Below are 20901 nucleotides of genomic sequence, written 5' to 3' on the forward strand. Positions count from 1 at the left end.
ATCCTGGAGAAATGGTTCGGACATGTCCTTAGCCAGTGAGTGGTCCCACCAAGCCTGGATGCAGGGCTTGCTATCCTCACTGCACGCCCCTTTCTCTCATTGTCCCAGGTATCCTGTGTGTGCTGGCTGCAGTACAGGAAGAGGGGCCCAGCCAGCGCCCCAATCCCTTGCCTCACATTAGTTCAGGTGCAGATTCTAGCTTCTGAAACCACGGAAACTTCTGCTTTCTGGAAAAGCACTCCCTCCACTGTCAGGACCTGCTCTGTGCCTGGCATCAAACCCCCCTCTTCCTACTCCACCACAGGGACCACTGTGTCCAGGTCCCTCCACCTCCCCGTGGTTCCCTAGCACCCAGGGTCTCAATCCTGCCAATGAAATGACCACTGCAGGCAGACACTGCCACACAGGAGTTCTGTAGGAAGGGCCACCAGGCTGGGTACTTCTCCCCTCCTATGCTTCCTAGGAGTCCCAGACCACCATGTGCCCCAGGTTCCCTCCATCCCAGTCTCTCCAGCTGTTGTGCAGACCCACTCCTGTTCTAGTTTAGTAATGAGTCTGGAAGCTCATCTAGAAATCCTTTATTTACATTTTCTCTTAGAAAAAAAAATAAAGATCTGGTGCCCTGTTGATCCCTCAGGTTCGGGGTCTTTATGGGGAGGAGAGGGAGGGCACAGAGCAGCCTGCCAAGGCCATTCATCACCCCCTGAGGGCTTCTGTTCATCTGGCCCTGGAGCTGGACTTCCCTGAGATCAGTCCCAAGGCCTTGGGCAACAAGAGCCATGCCAGGCCTGGGGTGGGTTGGCACAAGGAGCAGAGGCTGGGAGGAGGCACTTGGACAGTCTGACTATCAGAAACTGGATTGGCCCCCAGGGCAGAGTGGAGACAACAGAGGCTGTTCCTAAGGGGAGGACGCTGGTGCCTCAGGCTTCAGGAATGGGAGCCCTGCTGTGGGCCCTGGGACACACCACACAGGCATCTCATATAGGGGCCAGGTCACTGTAAGGACCAGGGTCTGTTAGCTGTTTTCTGTGAACCACTGTAAGACCACCTCCTTGTTCTCTTTCACCCATTTGATGTTGGCTTTGGTCTTCTCCAGCGCTTGCTCCAGAGCCCGGGTGCCTGAGCCGAAGCCTACGTCCATGTTGTTCTGCTTGAACTGCTCCAGCTGCCAAGAGAAGGATAATTCTGAGCGCCAGGCTCGGTCTCTAACACAGCCTTGAAGAGAGGGCTGCCAGGCCCTCTGTCCAACCCCTTCACATTAGGGCCCCTGGGAAGGGGGACCATAGCCTGTTCTCCAGGACAGGAAGAGCCAGTCCTTCCCTCTCCTGGGCAGAGGTCAAAAATGACAGCCCCAAGGTTAAATCTGGCTCCTACGTGTATTTGGCCTTCACTCTGTGGTTCTTCATTGGGTTGACCCTTAGTTTTTAATCTGAATTACAGTCTCAATCCAATCAAGGGAGGGGAGAGGGACAAATTAAACAGACACCACAAGGAAGCAACCAGCCAAATTCACTGTAGCCATTTCTGTTGTACAAATTACCTAGTTACTTGAACAAATAAATCTTCTTTTTTTAAATAGATGCTACAAATTAAAAGATACATTAGTATTGGAGGTTGTAGCCAGGGCAATTAGACAATAAAATAAAATTAAAAAGCATCCAGAAAGGAAGAAGTAAGCGATTTCTATTTGCAGATGACATGATTTTGTATACAGAAAATGCCAAGGAAATAGAAAAAAAAAACACAACTATTAAAACTTATGAGTTCAGCAAAGTTGCAGGATATAAGAGCAATGTACAAAAATCAGTTGTATTTCTATACACTAGCAATGAAAAATCTGAAAATGAAATGAAGAAAACAGTTCTGTATACAATAGCATCAAAAAGAGTAAAATACTTAGGAATAAATTTGACAAAAGAAGTGCAAGACTGGTATGTTGAAAATGACAAAATGTTGTTGAGGGAATTAAGAAGCCCTAAATAAAAGGGGAAAGGGACTCAAATAAGTCTAATGGATTGGAAGATTTAATAACATTAAAATGAAAATACTCTCCAAATTGATCTACAGATTCAGTGCAACCCCTATCAAAATTCCAGCTATCTTTTTTTTTGCAGAAATTGACAAGCTGATCCTAAAATTCATAAACAAATGCAGACTCAGAATAGCCAAACAATCTTGAAAAAGAACAAAGTTGAAGGGCTCATAATCCCGATTTCAAAACTCACTACAAATCTACAGTAATCAAGACAGTATGGGACTAGCATAAAGATGGACAGATAGATCGACGAGATACAATTGACAGTCCAGAAGTCAACTCTCACATTTACAGTTAATTGATTTTCAGCAAAGGTGCCAAGATCATCCAATATGTGAAAGAGTAGTCCTTTTAATAAATGGTGCTGGGGCAATTGGATAGCCACATGCAAAAGAATGAAACTGGACCTCTGCCTTACACGATATACAAAAATCAAGTCAAATTTGGTCAGTCCTAAATGTAAGAGTGAAAATGATAAGAATCTTAGTAAAAAGCATCAATATAAATCTTTGTGACCTTGGATTAGGCAGCTTTCTTAGATATGACACATAAAGCACAAGCAACAACAACAACAACAACAAAAAAAAAATAGAAAGAATTCATCAAATTAAAAAACTTTGGTGTATCAAAGATACTATCAAGAGAGTGAAAAGACAATCCACAAAATAGGAGAAAATACTTGCAAATCATTTCTCTAATAAAGGCCTAGAATCCAGAATATATAAAGAACTCTTACACCTCAACAATAGAAAGAGGTATATACCAATTAAAAACTGGGTGAAGGATTTGAATAAACATTTCTCCAAAGAAGATATACAAGACATTCCTCAAAAAAGCACATGAAAGGATGCTCAACATCATTAGTCTTCAAAGAAATGCAACTCATAACCACAATGGGATACCACTTTTCACCCAGTAGGATGGTTATAATTAAAAAAAAAAAAGGAAAATAACAAGTGTCTGCAAAAACATAAAGCAAATTGAACCTTTACACATTGCTGGAGGGAATGTAAACTGGTGCAGTTGCTTTGGAAAAAACATTTTGGCAATTACTCAAGTAGTTAGACATAGTTATGAAATGACCTAGCAGTTCCACTCTTAGGTGTACGCCCAAGAGAAATGAAATCATATGTCCACTCAAAATGTGCACATAATGTTCATAGCAGCATTATTCAGAATAGTCAAAAAGTAGAAACAACCCAAATGTCTATCAACTGATGAATGGATAAACAAAATGTAGTATATCCATGCAATGGAAAATTAATCAGCCATAAAAAGGAATGACACATGCTACAACATGAAAACATTATACTAGGTGAAAGAAGCCAGACACAAAAGGCCACATATTATATTATTCCATTTTATGAAATATCCAGAATACGTATATCCATAGAGACAAAAAGTAGATTGGTGGCTGCCAGGGGCTGGTGACAGAAGAATGGGGAGTGACTGCTAATGGGTATGGGATTTCCTTTTGGAGTAATGAAAATGTCCTAGAATTAGATGGTGGTGACGGTTGTCCAATCTTGTAAATATATTAAAAACCACTTAAAATGGTAAATTTTATGATACATGAATTGCGTCTCAATTTAAAAATAAGAATGAATCAACCTAATGCAATGAGTTACCTTTGGCTTCTGATTCAAACATACAAGCCAACTGCAAAAAGAATTTTTAACTAATGACAGAGAATTTGAAAATGGCCTGGATATAAGATGATAGTAAAGAATTGGTAATTTCCTCAGATTTGCTAATGACAGTGAGATTATGTTTTAAAAATTCCTTTATTTTAGAAAGTAAAGTATTTATAGTGAAATTACATAGTATCAGTGATTTGCTTGGAAACTGTCTGCCCCAAAAAAGTGTTGGCAAATATTGACAATTATTCAGTCTGGGTAATGGGTACATGGAGGGTCATTATAGTATTCTCTTTACCTTTTGCCTATATAAAAATTCTAAGATGAATATTTGTGAATGAATCTTAGCTAAAATATGAATGTCTAGATTGGATTCCCCAGAAGCAGAGTCTGAGATAGGGTTTCAAGTGTCATACATCCTCCTTCAACTGCTCTTGGATTACCTATTATATATGCAATGCACAATAAAAAAAAATTGTGATTGAATTTTGACATTTAAAGAGTCTGGATACCCAGCTTCCCCTAGAAATGAGGAAGGCCAGGCCACATGGAGCCCTGCTCCACCGTGAACACATGCTGTGGGAGCTGAGTGGCGGATGCCCCTTGAGACTGGGGATGGGCCCCTGGGCACCACCCCAGGGTCTGGGGCTTCTTACCTCCTGCAGCTCTTGCTCTGTGGAGAATCTTCGGGTCACAGCCTGGATGAGGTTGGAGAAGGAGAAGGAACCACCACCATAACTGCAGGGCAGGGAGAGAGAGGAACTGTGAGAGGGGCTGGGAACCAACAACGTTCAGTGACTGGCAGGCGGCCCCGTAGCCTGTGCCTGTCTCCATCTCGTAGGTGTGATGAAATGACGCTCCCAAGGAGACACCACTAGGGACTTGAACACAAGTGTCCAGTGTCCTTGCTTCCATCTCTTCAGAGAACACTTGCACCATCAGACTTTCTTTCCCCCAGGTGGGAAAAGGGATGCCCGGCTGCCCTGTCTTTCGATTCCTGCCCCTACTCACACTCAAGCTGGGTTCTTTTTTGACCACTCCTATGCAGTGTCTACCCTCCACTCTGGACCGTGTGGGGTCCTATGCACACAGACCAGCCTGCGCACCCAGCCTTGGTGCTCCTTCCCCTGACATGCTCTTGGCCGACTCACTCCTGAAAGAGCTTCTTCCAGTTGCTCTGGACAAAGTCCCAGGCCAGAGGTTGCCCGATGACATTGCTGGCAATGCTGTTAATAGTGGAGGTGGCATCCTGCTTCCGGATGAGGTCAGGGTTCAGGGTGTAACTCAGGTACCTGGGAGGGCAGCATGCTGCGTTATAAAAGGACCCTGCCTGCCCCCTCCCTGCCCCCCATCTCTCCGGCATCCTCTCCTCAGCATGCTGAGGGTTGAAGACCCCTTGGTCCTACCTCCCTCTTGTAGATGGGACACTGAGTCCCCTAAGCAGGGTCACTGACTATGCCAGGTGTAATAATTGACAGAGATCTGGTGCCTGATAAATATCTTATGATGAATGAATGAAGGAAGGGGTGAGCCCTGTACCAAGTAGGGTGGGCACTCCTGTCTCTGACACTGGAAGTGACTCTTCTTTCCTTAAGTCTAGGAGATGGCATATGAGGCACATAGTGGGAGCCAGGAGCCTCATCCAAGGGTTTTGGAAGGTTGCCTAGCTGGATGTCCAGAAGGACTCAGGTCCAGCTGCACCAGAGCCCTTGACAGAGAAGAAAAGGCTAGGAGCCTGCAACAGTGAAAAGCACAGGGCGTGGACTCCGACCAGTATTCAAATCTTGGCTTTTTCATTTAGTAAAGCTTCTGCACCTTGGTCAAATTGTTTTGCTTCTCTGAGCCTCAGTGTTTTCATCTGTGAAATGGGGGAACATACTGCCCCACATCATGAGTTTGCAAGGATCCCACGAAAGAGAGTGTGGAGACCTGGCTGGTTCTTTCTCCTACACACTGAGATCCCAGTCCCTGGTAAGGAGGGCAATTCACCCAGCCCCATCCTCACCTGTTTAGGAGCCAGACCTCATTGCTGCAGGCCAGCCCTGAGCGGAGTTTGTCAGCCTCATTAACCAGTTGGGCTTTTTGGAACTGCTTCCAGGCGAAGTCCCACTCCTCCTGGCCACCCTGGGCGATGGCGTTGCAGTAGATGGTGGACCGCAGGTTGGGGTGGATCCTGGCGTGGGGTGGGGGTGTCAGGGGTAGAGCAGCAGCAGGGAGGATAGGACAAGGGTCTGATGAGGACAGAGCTGTGGGCTTGATGGACAGATGAAGATCAGGGGAGGAGTAGGGGACACACTCACGGGTTATTTTCAGGGTCTTTCATCCAGTTGTTGAAAAGGGTCTTGGCCAGCTCCTCACACTTGGACAGCCCATTGGAGCAGGCAGTGCTGATGGCATTAATCTCATTGTACCTGCCCCAGGGGTGACACTTCATCAGCATGCCTGGCCCTGACTCCAGCAAAGATGCCCCCACTGACACACAACTCTGGCAGGGCAGCAGCGCTGGGGCTCTGAGGCTGCAGCCCCCTGGCCCTCTGGGTCTCTGTATTTGCCTTGCCTTGGGCAGCGGGAGGAGGGCTTGCACAAGCTCCAGCCCCACCTTCAACAAGTAGAATCTGAATGACCAAGTCAGTGAGGGTACCTTGGAGTTTCAGTTTGGTCATTTGCACGAAGAGGCCAGGTGGGTTCACAGGCCACACAGAGCCTCAGGGAGGGGCCTCCTACTCCTAGATGGGGGTCTGTCTCTGACTGGTGGCCCTGGTCCAGCCAGGAGCTGGGAGCTCCAGAGGAGGATGCGGCTGGGGCATTGCTCTGTTCCCCAGGTCAGGGTGCCCGGGCCACCAGTAGTCTTCAGACCCAGGAGAGGTCATACTCACTGGTCCATCAGGTTTTGTGGGCGCTCAGTCCAGTTTTTGGTGATACTTTCAAAATGTTGGAAGAGGGGTTCGACCTGCTTCCTGAGATATTTCTGGGAAAAAAAAAAACATGAATAGCTTCAAAGAGGAGACTCATACCCGACCCACCTGGAGCCCCGCAGAGTCTCTGGTGTGAGTGGGCAGGTGTAGCAAAAACTAATGGTTACAGAAGCAAGAGACCAGAGGCTAAGGGCCTTGCCCAAGGCTAGACAGTGCTTAAAGGGGCCAGCACTAGTCCAGGTTTCAGATGACTGATCTGAGATTCTTTCTCCTTAAAGCCTCAAGCAGCTCTGACACTGTGTGCCTAAGTGTCACCATTTCCTAATATAGAGTTAGGACCCCCTCCCCCACTGCCTAACCAAGAATTCTGCCTTTATTGTGGGGAATGTAGGAAACACAGTAGAACACAGGCAGAAAACACTAACCACCCTAGAATTTACCAAAACCGTGATTTCCACATTGGTGAGCTGGCCCCTTTCTTGCTCTTTTCTAGTGAGCATATCTACAATTCTGCATGCTGCTCTTTACCTGGCATTGTCACGTAAGCCCCATCCCATGTTATTAAAATCCTTTGCAGACTCTGGTTCAACATAGTAGATTATCATGTGTGTCAACAAGAATCCACATCCAAACATAAAAGGAATAAACCCCTAAGAACCAAGAGAATAGGAGAGGAAACAACAGTGGATGAGACATCCACACAGTTGGGAGGCAGAAGGCAGAGAGAGGGAGATGTCACAGACTTGGCAGAGTGGGAGAGTCTGCAGCAGAGCACCTATCGTGGGGGATATGGGGACAGAGGCAAGGAGACTTGCTGTGACCAGGCTCAGAATTAGAGGGCTGAGCGTGTGAGGGACAGGAGTGAGGCAGGGCTGTGAACAGGGCGATGCAGTCAAAGTCTATAGAAGGACCAGTCAAACCCCCAAGCCCCTGCTTATCTCTTTGCATCAAGCAATACCCTTCCTTCCCCCATGGGCAAGGCTGAATCAGAGGCGCTCAGAACTAGGGTCCCCAGACACAGTGGGAGGGTTGTTGGACTGCATAGAGGGCTAGAGGGGAAGGTTTCCATGAGGAATGGGGGTGTCCCTGCTTTCCTTCCCTACCCTGATCCCAGAAAGTGAGCCTCATTCTGTAAGATAGAAGGTCACTCTCTGAAGACTGAATGGTCTCAAGGGAATACATTCATGGATATTCTTTTTTGAGGGTCCCCATGAGGAGTTACTGGGCCACCGAGTCTCCCCACAATGAGACTAGAGGTGACAAGCTCCTCCTCCCCATGAAGCTTTCAATCATGTTTTATTGCCTCACTTTCAAATCCGAAGGGGCAGCCCAGCCTCCAACTTGAAAGAGGAAGCCAAAACAAATAGAAGACTTGGGGGAAGTGAGTCAATGGAAGAAAAAGAAAACTTTGTAAAAGCCGGTGACAAATATCCTCTGAAGGTTCAGAGAAGATATTGCACAGGACGCTGGAGCCAGGAACAGCAGTTGGAAGCTTAAAAATATGATAGAAAAAAAAAAAAACCAATCTGCAGAGGAGAGGTGGTGTGCTAAGCTGAGGGCATAGCCCAGAAGGCAGAACAAAAGTCAACAAGCTGGAAAATAGGCGACAAGAAAACTAGAGGGCCAATGTGAGAGCAGTGAGTTGTATTAACAGGGGTCCCAGAAAGAGAGAACCTGGGGGGCGGAAAGGGTGGGGAAGAAAGTTTAAGGGGGTAATGCAAAATTACCCAGATTGAAAGAGTAGAAGGATGAGAAAGGACCACAAGAAGGACCACCAGGATCGAGAGAAGAGCCCACAAGCTTCCAGAAGGAGGAATCCGGCCACATTCAAAGAACTGGGAGTGAGAAAGACTCTGGGCTTCTCAACAGCAGCATGAGAGGCTTGATGCCAGTGGAGCAAGATCTAATTTTTCTGAGGAATAATTTCCAACCTACAAACTTCTAAACCCAAGTAAACTCTCAATTTAGTGTGAAGGTGAAATGAAGACATTTCAGAAAATCTACCTGAAAAAATCTACCGCTTACGAATCCTTTCTCCAAAACTCCTTAAAGATGTGCTCCCCAAATAGAGAGAAAACTCAAGGAGGAATCCATGGATTCAGGAAGCAAGAGATGCAACAAGGGAGAGCCTCCCAGCATGGGAGCTGAGTAGCAGTTCTAGAAGGGAGCAGGTGGACAGAGGGCTCCAAGAGGGAAGCCTCCAGGAAAAAGCAAAACTGCTGTATTGTCTGATACATTTGTGTAAGATGTATAAAAAAGGAGACATCTATGTGGCTCAGCAGAGAATGATATTTAAATAATCACATAAAGTGGGGGGAGGCTATAGCTCAAGTGGTAGAGTGCATGCTTAGCATGCATGAGGTCCTGGGTTCAATCCCCAATATTTCTTCTAAAAAATAAATAAGTAAACCTAATTACCTCCCCTTTGCAAAAAAAAAAAAAAAATCACATGAAGTAAATGCTGAATACTGAGTTGACCAAATATTGTGATTTAACTACATCAGGAGGATGGGGTGAATCCAAGGTGTAGGTAGGTTAATGAGTTAAAATAAGTTAAAACCTCATTAACCATAACAGGAAGTTAATAATGTGAAAAAAATTTTAATGATCTCTTCGAGTAGGATCTAATGGCTTATCTAATAATATTCCATCAAATGGATATTCTAATTTACTTAACCAATCCCCAAGTGTTGGATATTTAAGAGTTTTTGCAATGAACACCCTATGGATTCAGCTTCATCCAGAGCAAGCAAGTTTCCCTCTGATCTGCGACCCCCCTACCCTCCCCATCATGCTTCAAAGCCCTTAACATCTGCATCTCCCTCCAGGCCCCTAGGGCAAGCTAGGCAGGCACAGTCCTGCTCCTTTCACAGAGGGGATCACTGGAGCTGGAGAGGATTGCCCCCCGGGCGACAGAGCTGGTGAAAGATGGGCTTTCCCCTCCACCTCCACGCCCTTCCTATACCGTGGCCTTTTCGGTTGCCTTCTGAAGGTGTTCGTTTCCAAATCTAGCAAATTCTGCTAGAAGTCTGTGTTCTTGCCATGTCCTCTCAGCCTGCTCACCTTTTCAGTCCCTGCTCTCTTCACCTCCACGTCCCTCCTGACCTGTCACCACTGCCAAGCCCACTCGCAGCAAAGGAGCTGGTGTTGTGTCAGCCTGGACGTTTCACCACCCCAGGCAACATTTCTATTCACTTCCCCATGGTATAATTTGGGGCACTGGGGAATTCGTCCTTGAACCCTGCCCTGTCCCTCTGTACCTTCATGGGGCCGTAGACCTCGGAGCGGTCGAACATGAGCTTGAAGTAGCTCAGGCTGTTCAGGGCGGCCTGCCAGGGCATGTACTCTGTCTCTTTGTTCAGGAAGAGGGTGTTGTTCAGTGCCAGGGTGACAGAGACAATATGAGCACTAGGGACAGATAGAGGGGCTCAAGTAAGCACCCCCACCCAGCCCAGCCTCACTGTGGGAACCCCAGCCTGCTCCTAGAGCCTGAGGTCCCAGAGTCCCAGCTGAGCCAGCTCCAGCTTTCCTGGGGGAACGAAGATCTGGAGGGAGGGGGGACGTGGATGCTGGGTGGTGCCACCAATAAGGCCAGCCCAGGATTGGCCCTCACCCACTGCCAGTCACATTCCTTTTCTTATTTACATATAAGGAAACTACAGCTCAGAGAGGTGAAGTGCCTTGCCTAAGGTCACACAGCCCATAAGAAACAGAGCTGAGATTCAAAAAGACAAGAGGCCTGTGCCCTTTACTCTGAACACCTCTTCTCTGATTTGTTTGGCCCTCTGGGCTTTCCTCCCTCCCCCTCCTCCTCAGGCCATCTGTGCACATTTGGTTCATAAATGCCCATGTCTATGGGTGACATCACTTATGTCAAGAACTTAGCACCTGCCGGTGCTTACACACACAGCAGCTGCTCAATAAATATTTGTCTATTCATGCTGCATCTCTCCTGTCCTGTCCTTTCCAGATTCTTTTTAGCACCTAGCACTTGCTAAGCACAGTTAGCCCTCAGGAGAACCTTGGTGCCATGGAATACAATGTGGTTTGGGAGTTGGACAGGCTTGTGTCTGGCTGTCATGGGATACTGTGTGACCTTGGGCAAGGTATTCAAACTCTGAGTCTTAGATTTCTTATTTGGGAAATGTGGGCTGTAACACTAACAATCTCTGGGGAAGTGAGGCCAAGGGAGAGGTGTCTGGAGCACTTGGAGCCTGCTGCGCTATGCCGGGCACACAGTGAGGACACTGGGAGGGAGCACTGGCTCTCACTATGGAATTGCACTTGCCAAGTCACCAGGCTTCTGTGGCTGAGCAGGCAGGGCCCGAGGAGGAAGGAACACTCACTTGGCCAGGTTGAAACCATCGTAGATGACCTGCGCCCGATTGATGACAGGGATGGCCTAGAAGGGGCAACAGAGTGTGTGACCTTGGGCTGGCAGTGGGGGCAGGCCCTGCAGTCTGGGGCACCCCCCTGTGGCTGGGCCTGGGGCAGGGGATGGGGTGGGGAGGCAGGTACCCACCGACGGGTCTATCTGCAGCTGAGACTGAATCATCCTCCAGTTGTTGTCATCGTAGTTCACCTGGTAATAGCCTGTCACGTTGACATTCAGCAGGACCCATTCATTCGTTCCAGTTTTGAACAGATTATCCTGGGCTGTGGGGAGAGACCAGAGCTGGGGCGGGGCTGCTCAGGCCACTGGCTGATCGGACCCTCAGCCCTCCTCTCTCCAGGCTTCTGTAGAGCAGCCTGGCAGCGGTGGGCCCTCACACCGCCCGGGCAGTGCCCAAGGAGAGGGGCAGAGAGGAGGTGCAGGACAGGCTGCCAGGCCTCTGGCTGGCCGCTGACCTTGCACAGAACAGTTGCCACCTCTGAACCTCAGCGACTGCCCTGCCTCCCACAGGCTCCTAGTGGCTGGGCCAGTGACATCTGCTGGACAAGTACATCACCACCACCACCTCTGGGGCCACTTAGACTCAACTCCCCAGGCAGTTGCTCCTTCTCCACCCCACCCCTTCTTCCTCCCATCACACCCCAGTCACCAAGTGGGAAACCCAGGCAGAGCCTCCCACCCAGCAAGCCTTGCAACGCTGCTCATCTGTTCCTTGGGGCTCCACGCCCCCTCCTCACTGCTCTCCCACTACCCTTTCTCCTGGCAGCCAGAAGGCATCCTTCCACATCTGCAGGTCAGACCCAATTGCTCGTCCACTTCCCACCTACCACCTACTCGGAATCTTCCTAGCCTGAGGAAGGGCTGCTCATATTATGTATCAGCCTGCAGGGACCCACTTCACCTGGAGCCAGGATACACCTCTGCCGGAACCACACTCAGTCCCCACATTCTCTCCTACCTCATGCCTTGTACTTGCTGTTGACTGCCTGGACTGCTTCTCTTTGCCGCCATTAGCCTGGTGGACTTCTACTCTTCCTCCAAGACTAAGCTCACCTCCTCCAGGAAGCCTTTCCTGACCTCTCCATGAAGCTGAATCTCCCTTATTCCCAGCTCCCTGCCCCCCTGCCCCAGTAGCTCAGAGACCATACGTGCCTCTCCTAAAGCGCTCAGCACAGCTCTGGAAAGTTTGAACTCCTTGTCTTCCTTCCCTTCATCGGCAGCCTTGGCCTAGGCAGAGGGTGACTCACCTTGACCTTGATTTCCTCAGTGCCTGGCAGAGAAGGGCTGCTCATATTATGTATCAGGCACTGTTGTAAACATTATGTGGGAATCCTCTCCTTTAATCCTCACACAACTCTATGGGGCAGATGTTGTTCTTAGCCCCATTTTATAGATGAGGAAACAGAGACAAGAAAGAGATGGTAACTTGACCAGAGTCACACAGCTGGGCAGCAACAAAGCAGAGCTTAGAACCAAAGAAGCTGGCTCCATCTGTTGAATGGAGCAATGAAAGAAGCCCCCCGGAGGCTGCCAGGACCCCTGGGATGCGGGCCAGGAGCGGCTATCCCCCAGGGCAGGCCAGGCTACCTTTTTCCTGGCCCTGCAGCCAGTAGTGGGCCTGCGGTGTGCCATTTCTGATAGACGAGATGGGAACAATCCACAGATAGCTGCAACAAGAGACCCAGAGGCCAGGTGTAAGAGATGGCGGCTCTTGGCCACTGCTGGCAAAGGGCAGCCCTGCCTGGGCTCCCAGTTTCTGCCTGACTCTGGCACCAAGCACCCCCATCCTCCTGGCCCAAGAGGGAGACTGTCTACAGCCACCAGGGCAGGGGCCACAGCAGGCCAGGCCCTGCTATGGTCAAGGGCCCCATAGCAACTCCCCCTCATCCTGCCTAGGCAGCTGTCTCGGTGACCCCATCTGCTCACTTGAACTCTGAGGGGCGGGTGACGTTGGAGTCGGGGTCAAGGAGGAAGTGTTTCTGTGAGATGTCCCCTGTCTTGGTGTCCACAGTGATGACAGGGAAGCCCATCTGCAGGGTCCAGCGGTCCATGATAGCTCTCACAGTGTCTGGCAGTTGGATGGACGTCTGATTGTTTACAGCCTTGGGCAGAGCGAGATGGTCCAGCCATCAGCAGACTGCCATTCTCCCACCCCACCCATCCAGGGCAGCCCCTGCACCCCTGGCCTCTCCCTAGTGGCCCCACTTTGCTGGAAGGCAGTGGAGGAGCACTGGGCTGGGAGGCAGAAGCTGGGGTCCTAGGCCGGCTCTCTCTCTCCTCGGCTGCCCAGTGCTGGATAAGCCAAGTCTTCTTGGCCTCTGGTTCACCCTGCACTAACTGAACAAATCTATATGGTCCCTCCATTCTAATCCAACCTGGGGTGGGGGGCTGTCAGGGAGGGGCACCCAGGATGCCCATGGCTCAGCCTGAACAAACCTGGGAGAATGGGCAGGGAAAGGAGGCAGAGATGAAGGAAAACCAGTGTCCCAGTGTCACAGGGAGGGCGAAGGAGAGGGCTGTGGGTGACGTGAAGGAAACACCCCTGGGTTGGGGTCTGGGGGTGGGCTTAGGGTGGTTGTTATTGTCTTAAGTCTTTTTTCATCTTGTTCCATGTGTGTGCCTCGCTTTTGTAATAAACCAAACACATCTGTTAAAAACTGAGAAAATAAAAAACTAAAAACAGCATACAAAGAGGGCAGACCATGTCAGAAAGTGCAAGCCAGTGGGGAGAGGAACTCTGGGAGGCTGCAGAGAGAGGGGGCTCAGGGTAAGAGGGAGCAGGAGGGAGAGATGGAGCTGGAGGGTGCTGGCATCGAGGAGGACTCAGCTTTGGAGGAGAGGAAGGAGAGGACAACTGCGGCAGGGCAAGAAAGACAATGGAAGGGGAAGGGAGGGACTGAGGATGTGGGAGGTGGGGAAGGTGGATCAGGCTCATGGCAGATGGATGTTGGGCTGGAGACCGGCCAGGAGGGCACTAGAGCCCACCTGTGACTCTGTGACAAGGTCCTGGGCCTCCCCTCCCTGTTCAGGCTGGTCATGGAGCACAGGCACATTGAGGGGTCAGTCGGGCTGACAGGGCCACAGAGAAGAGGGGGCAGCTATAAAGGAGAGGATGTGATGGGGGAGGATGGAGAGAATGCAGACTCCAGTCTCAGGAGGGGCAGGGCGGGCAGGAGGGTGGGAGCGATTGGAGGGTTTGCCCCACAGGCAGGGGCTGTTAAGGGTCTAAGTGGATAGGAATGAAAGGTGGGGCTGGATGGGAGGGTCAGAGCATGCACTGAAGGTGCTAGTGTGGGCAAAGTCAGGCCTGGGAGGGGCCAGCGGGGCACAAGGCAGCCAGAAGTGCTGAGTAGGCAAAAGACTGGCTCCAAAGTTCCAGGCAGAGGAAGGCCTGGGCTTGGGCTTGGGAACATGAGAGCCTATTTCCTCACCCCTCAGCTCCCATCACAGAGCTCACTGCAGCGGGAGGCAGGCTGCCAGCCAGGACTCCTGACCCAGGCTCCCTCAACACCTCCCCCAGGAGTCATCATTCTGCCCATTTTACAGATGAGCAAGCAAGGCTCCCAATGACCTGCCTGGGAGGGTAAGCAGTGGAGCTGGACACATTCTCTTACATACTCCCCAGGGACTTTCAGCATCTCAGGACCCCCATAGAATGGCTTCAGTGGGGCTGGCTGTTACTGACCTTCTGCAAGTGCTCCCACAGGTCTAGGTAGGTGGTGTTCTGATAGGCAAAGGCATTCAAGTAGGACTGTGGAAAGACAGGGCATGGTGAGGGTAAAGCTGATGCCCCCAGCCTCTACCACTCAACCTCTGTGGTAGGCTGGGGCCTGGAGGAAACGCCCCCCACCTCATGGCTGAACCAAGGGTACTCACTGCCAGGCCCTTCTTGAACAGTTCCTCAGTCAGGAAGTCAGAGAGCATCCTGATGACCGAGGCTCCCTGGTGGAGGGGAGGGGGCTCAGAAGACTGCACTGAGCCAGCCGGACCCTGTGTCCCCACTGGGTTGGGACAGGTGCTCCCAGAGCCCCGGCTTCAGTGGGGCCCCTGTGGGCTGAGTCCCCACCTCCTTCCTTATGCCCCCCACTGTCTCAGGACCAGCACGGAGGCTGGGCAGCACCTTGCTGTAGGAGATGGTGTCGAACATCTCGCTAATCTGGGCAGGTGTGTTGACCTCCTCGGCAGGGGTGGTCAGCGGGTGGGAGGAGGCCAGTGCGTCCACAGCCATCACAGGGTACACGTCATTTGTCACTATGAGGTCTTTCTGCAAATCCCCAACAGCCATCAGGAGACTGGCCTGGGAGGGGGTGACCCAGGTTTTCCCCCACCCCAGACCCTAGGGGCTCCAGGGCAGTGGGCTCACCAGATTCCAGTTGGGCTCTGCATAGTCAGCACCCAGGTACTCCACGTAGGAGGCAAAGCCCTCATTCAGCCACAGGTCATTCCACCAGGCCAGAGTCACCAGGTTCCCAAACCACTGTGGGGGAGGGAGGTCAGCCCGGCAAACCACTCTGGCTTGTAGTCACTAACAATACCCAGGGCTACCGTTCACCAAGTGCACCCCGTGTGCCAGTCTTGAGCTCGAGACTTTACTGGCATCACAGTGACGCCTCCCTGCTATCTTGCCAGGTGGAACCCTCTGCCTTCCTCAGCTGCGAAGGGTAGAGTCACAACATATGCCATCTCCTCTCAAAGCCCCCCTCTTTCTTTGTCTGCATTCCCCATGATGGGGGCTACCTGGTGGGCCAGCTCATGAGCAATCACAGTGACCACCCGCTCCTTGTTGCTGATGGAGGAGGACAGTGGGTCGAACAGTAGCGCATTCTCCCGGTAGGTCACCAGCCCCCAGTTCTCCATGGCACCAGCATTGAAGTCAGGCAAGGCAATCTGATCTGGGGAAGTCAATGGCATTGGCAGGATGGTCTCTTGGTATAGACACCCATCTGCTTCCCCCTAGCACAAGGCCCCTCACTCACCAGATTTGGGGAGTGGGTATGATGTAGCATAGTGATGGGCAAAGAAGTCTAAGATGGGACCTGTCTTGTTCAGGGCATAAATGCCATGGCCCTCCGCAGTTGCATTAGGCCGAGCCCAGATCCTGATCTGCAAAGAAGATAGGGGTAGGTCAGGGGCTCCTCTTGGGTCATGGTATAGGTGGGCCAAGTCCCAGGGCACAGCAGGCTAGGGGACCAACCAGGTTAAACCAAGAGCTTGGTCACGGGGTAGAGGTGCAATCTTCACCAAGCTTTTGAGTTGTAGGGAGGAGTTTTTGGAGCATAAAATAACAAGTCTTCACCATGAGTCTGGCACCCAGGGGCTGGGAACTCTTTCTTTGTGAGGAGGGTCTAATTTTTGAGATGCAGAGACTGAGAGTCAGAGAACTTAAGACATTTGCCCGAAATCACTCAGAACTGGGATTCACTGTCTAACAACTCAGGAGCTGCGACAAGGATGAGGATAAACAGGAATATCCACTCCCTAGACCAGGACCAATCCCAGGGAAGGACAGGTGGGCTCAGCTCCGTACCAGGACATCATTGGCTGACTTTCCCTCCACACACGTGAACTCGCTCACGATGAAGGCCAGTAGGTACGTGGACATTTTAGGTGTGGTTTCGAACTCAGTGACGTTCCAGTTGGGGTCTCCCTCAAGTGGGACACTGGGACCTGGGCAGGGAGTATGCAGGCATGTCGGGGTGTGCCCTCTCCCCTGCCCTGAGTCCCAGCCCTAGGGGCCTGCTTCCCGAGGCTGTGTGGTCCCAGCCAGACCCACTCACCTTTGGGCAGCATGTTGGACAGGGCCGTGAGGTCCTTGGGGTGGATGAGGGTGATGTTGAACGTGGCCTTCATGGCTGGTTCATCAAAGCATGGGAAGGATTTCCGGGCATCTGGAGCCTGCATCTGTGTCGTGGCCAGCACCCTGCCCAAAGCAGGGGGTTAGAGGGTGTGCAGCATAATGTCTGTTCCCGTGGGAGTAGGCAGGATGGGGGCTATAGGGTGTTGCTGGGTGTCCACAGGATGGGGTGCACAGATGGCTCTCCGGCCTAATCCCTTCCCTCCCCACCTCCCCCAGGCCGCCTCTGGGCCCACAGGCCAGCTGACAAGGGGGACAAGGCTCCTTCTGGACTGAGGGTCAAAGTCCTGACAGTCTCTGTCACTGTATTAGCTGGGAGACCTTGGGCAAATTTCTCTCCTTGGAGCCTGTTTTCCTATCTATCTAAGAAGCACTGTCATCACTAATCCCTGACTCCCTAATGTGGTGTAGAGGGGCCCTGTGAGAAACGGCTCCATAGCTGCTCTACCAGAGCTGTGGATGGAGCAGTGGACCAGCCAAAGGCTCCAGAAGGTTCAAAGGCCTCGAGTCCAAGCCCTTCCTTGGCCCCCAGGATCCAGCTCTGCCTCAGCATCAAGCATCTGCCCCCACCCGGCAGACCGAGCTCCGACTTACTTTTTAACGTTGCCTTCCATGTACTCGCTGCGGTAGAAGCCTGCCAGGTCGTCGGCCAGCTCCCCTTCAAACTCAGCGTCCATCTCATACATTCTGCCTGCCTCCAGCGAGCCCTTGAGGTGCACCACCAGGTACTGGGTGAGCTCTACCAGCTCAGTCCTGTCGATGCTGGGAGCCTGGGTGCCCCCCACGCCCCGCAGGACCACCATGTGCTCCTGGGTGGTGGTGTAGTTGAGCTTCTTGCTATGGATGATGATGACATTGGTGGGCTCCTTGCAGATGAAGCGGACGGTGCTCGTGCCCTTGAAGATATACAGGCCCTTATCGTTGGGGGTGAGATAGGGCCTCAGCTTCACATTGTAGGAGTCGGGCAACAGGGTCGTGGGTAGACGGTATTGGTTCCACGGCTTGCTCTGGTCCAAGGTGGTGGCTGAACTGGTGGAGGGGGTCGTGGAGGGGGTCGTGGAAGGGGCCACAGTGGCACACTCGGCATTCTTGTTCTTCTCCTGGGCGTATACCACAGACAGAGCAATGATGGTGGCCACAGCCGCCACGCCCAGGAGGATGCCCAGGATGCCCAGGGCCTTGGAAATGTAGAATCCCTTTCCCATGGTGAGGGTGGGGAGGGAGCGCGGGGAGGCTCAGGACAGGCGAGGAACAGGGCAGCCTCGGGCCAGGCTTATATCCCTGAAGGGGAGGAGCCCTGCAGCCTGCAGACTGGGCAAAAATTAACCAGGACTCAGACAGGCGAAGGTCACTGGATTGGGTACGAACACACTCTGCCCAGGTTCCGGAGAGGAGATCCAGGAACAGTGTGCGGAGTGCGGCTCAGGGGTGCCTGCTGGGAGCAAACAGTGTCTGGTTACAGGCTGCAGGCTGCCTGTGAGCCCACCAAGGACTGAAGGGCAGGCTGCGGGCCCAGCAGTGAGAGGGAGCAGCCAGGTGGCACAGCTCTGCCTGCGAGCTAAGTGGGGGCAGGAGCAGAAGGACTGAGGTTAGATCCAGGAAGTTAGAAGGACTTCCCAGGAACAAGAGATGGGAGGTGAAAAGAAGAGGAGAGTTGGTTTCTGGCTTGGGTCAAGAACACACTGGGTCATCCATGTGGTTACATCCTGGAAGGATGCCCAGGGCTCCTCAGCAGCATGGTCCCAGCCTCCCTTGCATTCTTCCAGAGCAGGGAGTTCTTCCAGGCTCCCCTCCCTTTCCCTTTTTTGCCAAAAACTTTTCCCTCAATTATCAGCTCACTGAGTAGAATGAAGTAAGTTGTTTTGCCTTTTTTTTTTTTTTTTTTTTTAAAAGAGAGGAGTCTGGTGGAGGCTTAACCTCTCCCCAGCCATGACCTTGGGCAGGATATTCACCTTTCTGAGACCCCTCTCCTCATACAAATAATAGAATTTACTTCTTATATTTGTTGAACAGATTTAATGTGAAAACATATTAAACATCATATGGTAAAAACTAAAAATCCTTCCTTTCTTACCAAGAGCTCATTCATTCTATCCTTAAAATGAACATATTACTTATACTCAATACAGTATGTTTTTACAGGAAAATGATGCTCATTGTCACCCTTCCCATCTACCAGCCCAATTTCTCAGACCTCAACACCACCTGACCCTCACCCCAACATCCACCTCACCCTGTCCTCCAGTCTCACCATGTCCTTGGTCACAGCCACTCTCATTGTTTATGTGGGCACTGCTGGATCCTCATGGACTCCTCATGTCCACTTGGGGCCCCTCAAATCAGTTTGCCACACAAATTGGATCATTTTACACCACTTCTTAAAACCTTTTTGCTCTTGGAATCCAGACCAAACCTTCTAAAGACACTTACAAGTTCAAGTGCTATCACTTCCTAGCCTCATTCTTACCACACTCCCCTGTGTTGCAGAACTCCAGCTACTCTGGGCTTCTTTCTGCCCCTCCACCACAGGGCTTTTGAATATGCAGTTCCTTCTGCTTGGCTCATTTTCTCCCCCTTCTTGCCCTGTTTCCTAGTCATCATTCCTATTCATCCTTCAAGTCTTTCTCAGAGAAGACACCCTGACCTCTCTGACCTGGTCAAGCCCCTTAGCACCACAAACCTCTTCTTCAAAGTCCTATAACTCAGTGCAGTTTTCCATTTGATCTGCATGGTGGTGACTTGAGTGTTGCCTGTCTCCCCCACCAACTGCAGGTCCCGTGAGAGCAGGTTCTTAGCGGCTTCTGCTCACTGGCACTAGACACGGTGACTGGGACACAGTAGTAGCTCAATACATATTTGATAAGTGAATGTACACATGCATGAACGAGTGAATGGGTGAATGAGTGAAAGAGTAAGTTAATTCAGGAATCACTCCTTATTGAAGTCTTTCTAGTCCCATTTCCCCACCCTCCCATCCCCACTCCCACTCTTGCTTTGAGAGAATTGTCTGCCTCTTTCTCTCAGCTCTCCTCCCACCACGGCAGACAGGCAGGACTCTCACTAAGGCCAAATGCATCTCAGGGCTCATGCCTGTCTCCTCCATTAGCTTGTCAGCTCCTTGAGGGCCTCATTCAACTCCCACTCCCTGCCTTGGCTTGGGCTGGCCACCCTCCGAGACTGCTTGAAGGCTTGGTAAATTAATGCGTGCTTGGACTGACTGTATGCATAGATTAATTCATTCAGGCATCCCTGCAAGAGTGAACGATTGCCACCTGTCATCCGGCCATTGGAAGCCAGGGTCTGAGTGTGGGGTCTTCAGGGGAGTCCTGGATGCCCATCTTTGAGCTTGAGGGTGCTCTGAGCCCTCAGCACATCCCTCCTTCTCTCTAGAGACCCGCCCCTAGGGCCCCGGTCTGGGCAGTGTGGACTTCCCACTGCAGTGACCTGCAGCCACCCTCATCAAGCCTGGGCTGATGGCCAAGGGGCACAAGTGTGAAGCCAAGTACCTGGGGAAGGCTCCAGCTTGGGCACAGTGACAGAGGGAACTGTGGCACCCGCGGCTGACTGAGGATGAGAAGTCCGTGCTTCCAGTTTCCTTCCGTGAGAGCTAAACTTGCCAAGGGAGGCCGTCTTTATTGCATCGCTGTAGGCTGGCACCCAAAGACCATCCATTTCCCTGCACTGAGTTTCACTCTGTAGGGCCTGCAGCCCACTTTCACCTTTGCAGCAGAAGGATGCACAAGCCTCCCTGAGGTAATCCCTACTCCAAACAAAGAAAGAGGCCCTGCCTGACCCACTATGGCCTTTTCCTGTTTGCTTTGGACACAGACCACTGGCCCAACTGGCTGGAATCTTTACTCTTTTGGAAAGGGCCTCTGGTCTTCAAAGTTAGTGCAGCAGGCAGTTCATTGCCCTGTAATGAGAGGTCCCTGTTCTGGGCACCAGGCCAGCCCAGGCTGGGGGCACAGAGAGGGGCATGTTCCACAGCTTCCGCTTCAGTGATAATGAAAAGGGACCCCTCTTCTAACTCCCTGCTGAGGCCCAGGCATGGCCATCTCCACACCCGA

At 51.3% G+C, this 20901-nt stretch overlaps 1 protein-coding gene across 1 annotated transcript; it reads right to left on the reverse strand.

Moving 5' to 3' along the window:
- Positions 1–563: 563 nt before the first annotated feature.
- On the reverse strand, positions 564–18239 carry ANPEP (alanyl aminopeptidase, membrane). Its single transcript, XM_031440563.2, has 20 exons — positions 17429–18239; positions 16758–16900; positions 16508–16647; positions 15957–16083; positions 15718–15872; positions 15344–15457; positions 15101–15244; positions 14857–14922; positions 14666–14731; positions 12907–13082; positions 12568–12647; positions 11110–11243; positions 10934–10989; positions 9848–9995; positions 6549–6640; positions 5973–6083; positions 5678–5845; positions 4824–4964; positions 4329–4410; positions 564–1165 (listed from the first exon to the last, which is right to left on the reverse strand). The coding sequence occupies exons 1-20, from the start codon at positions 18037–18039 to the stop codon at positions 1016–1018; spliced, it is 2904 nt and encodes a 967-aa protein (XP_031296423.1). The 5' UTR covers positions 18040–18239; the 3' UTR covers positions 564–1015.
- Positions 18240–20901: the final 2662 nt, after the last annotated feature.

Source organism: Camelus dromedarius, chromosome 29 (assembly GCF_036321535.1).
Source record: "Camelus dromedarius isolate mCamDro1 chromosome 29, mCamDro1.pat, whole genome shotgun sequence".
NCBI lineage: Eukaryota > Metazoa > Chordata > Mammalia > Artiodactyla > Camelidae > Camelus > Camelus dromedarius.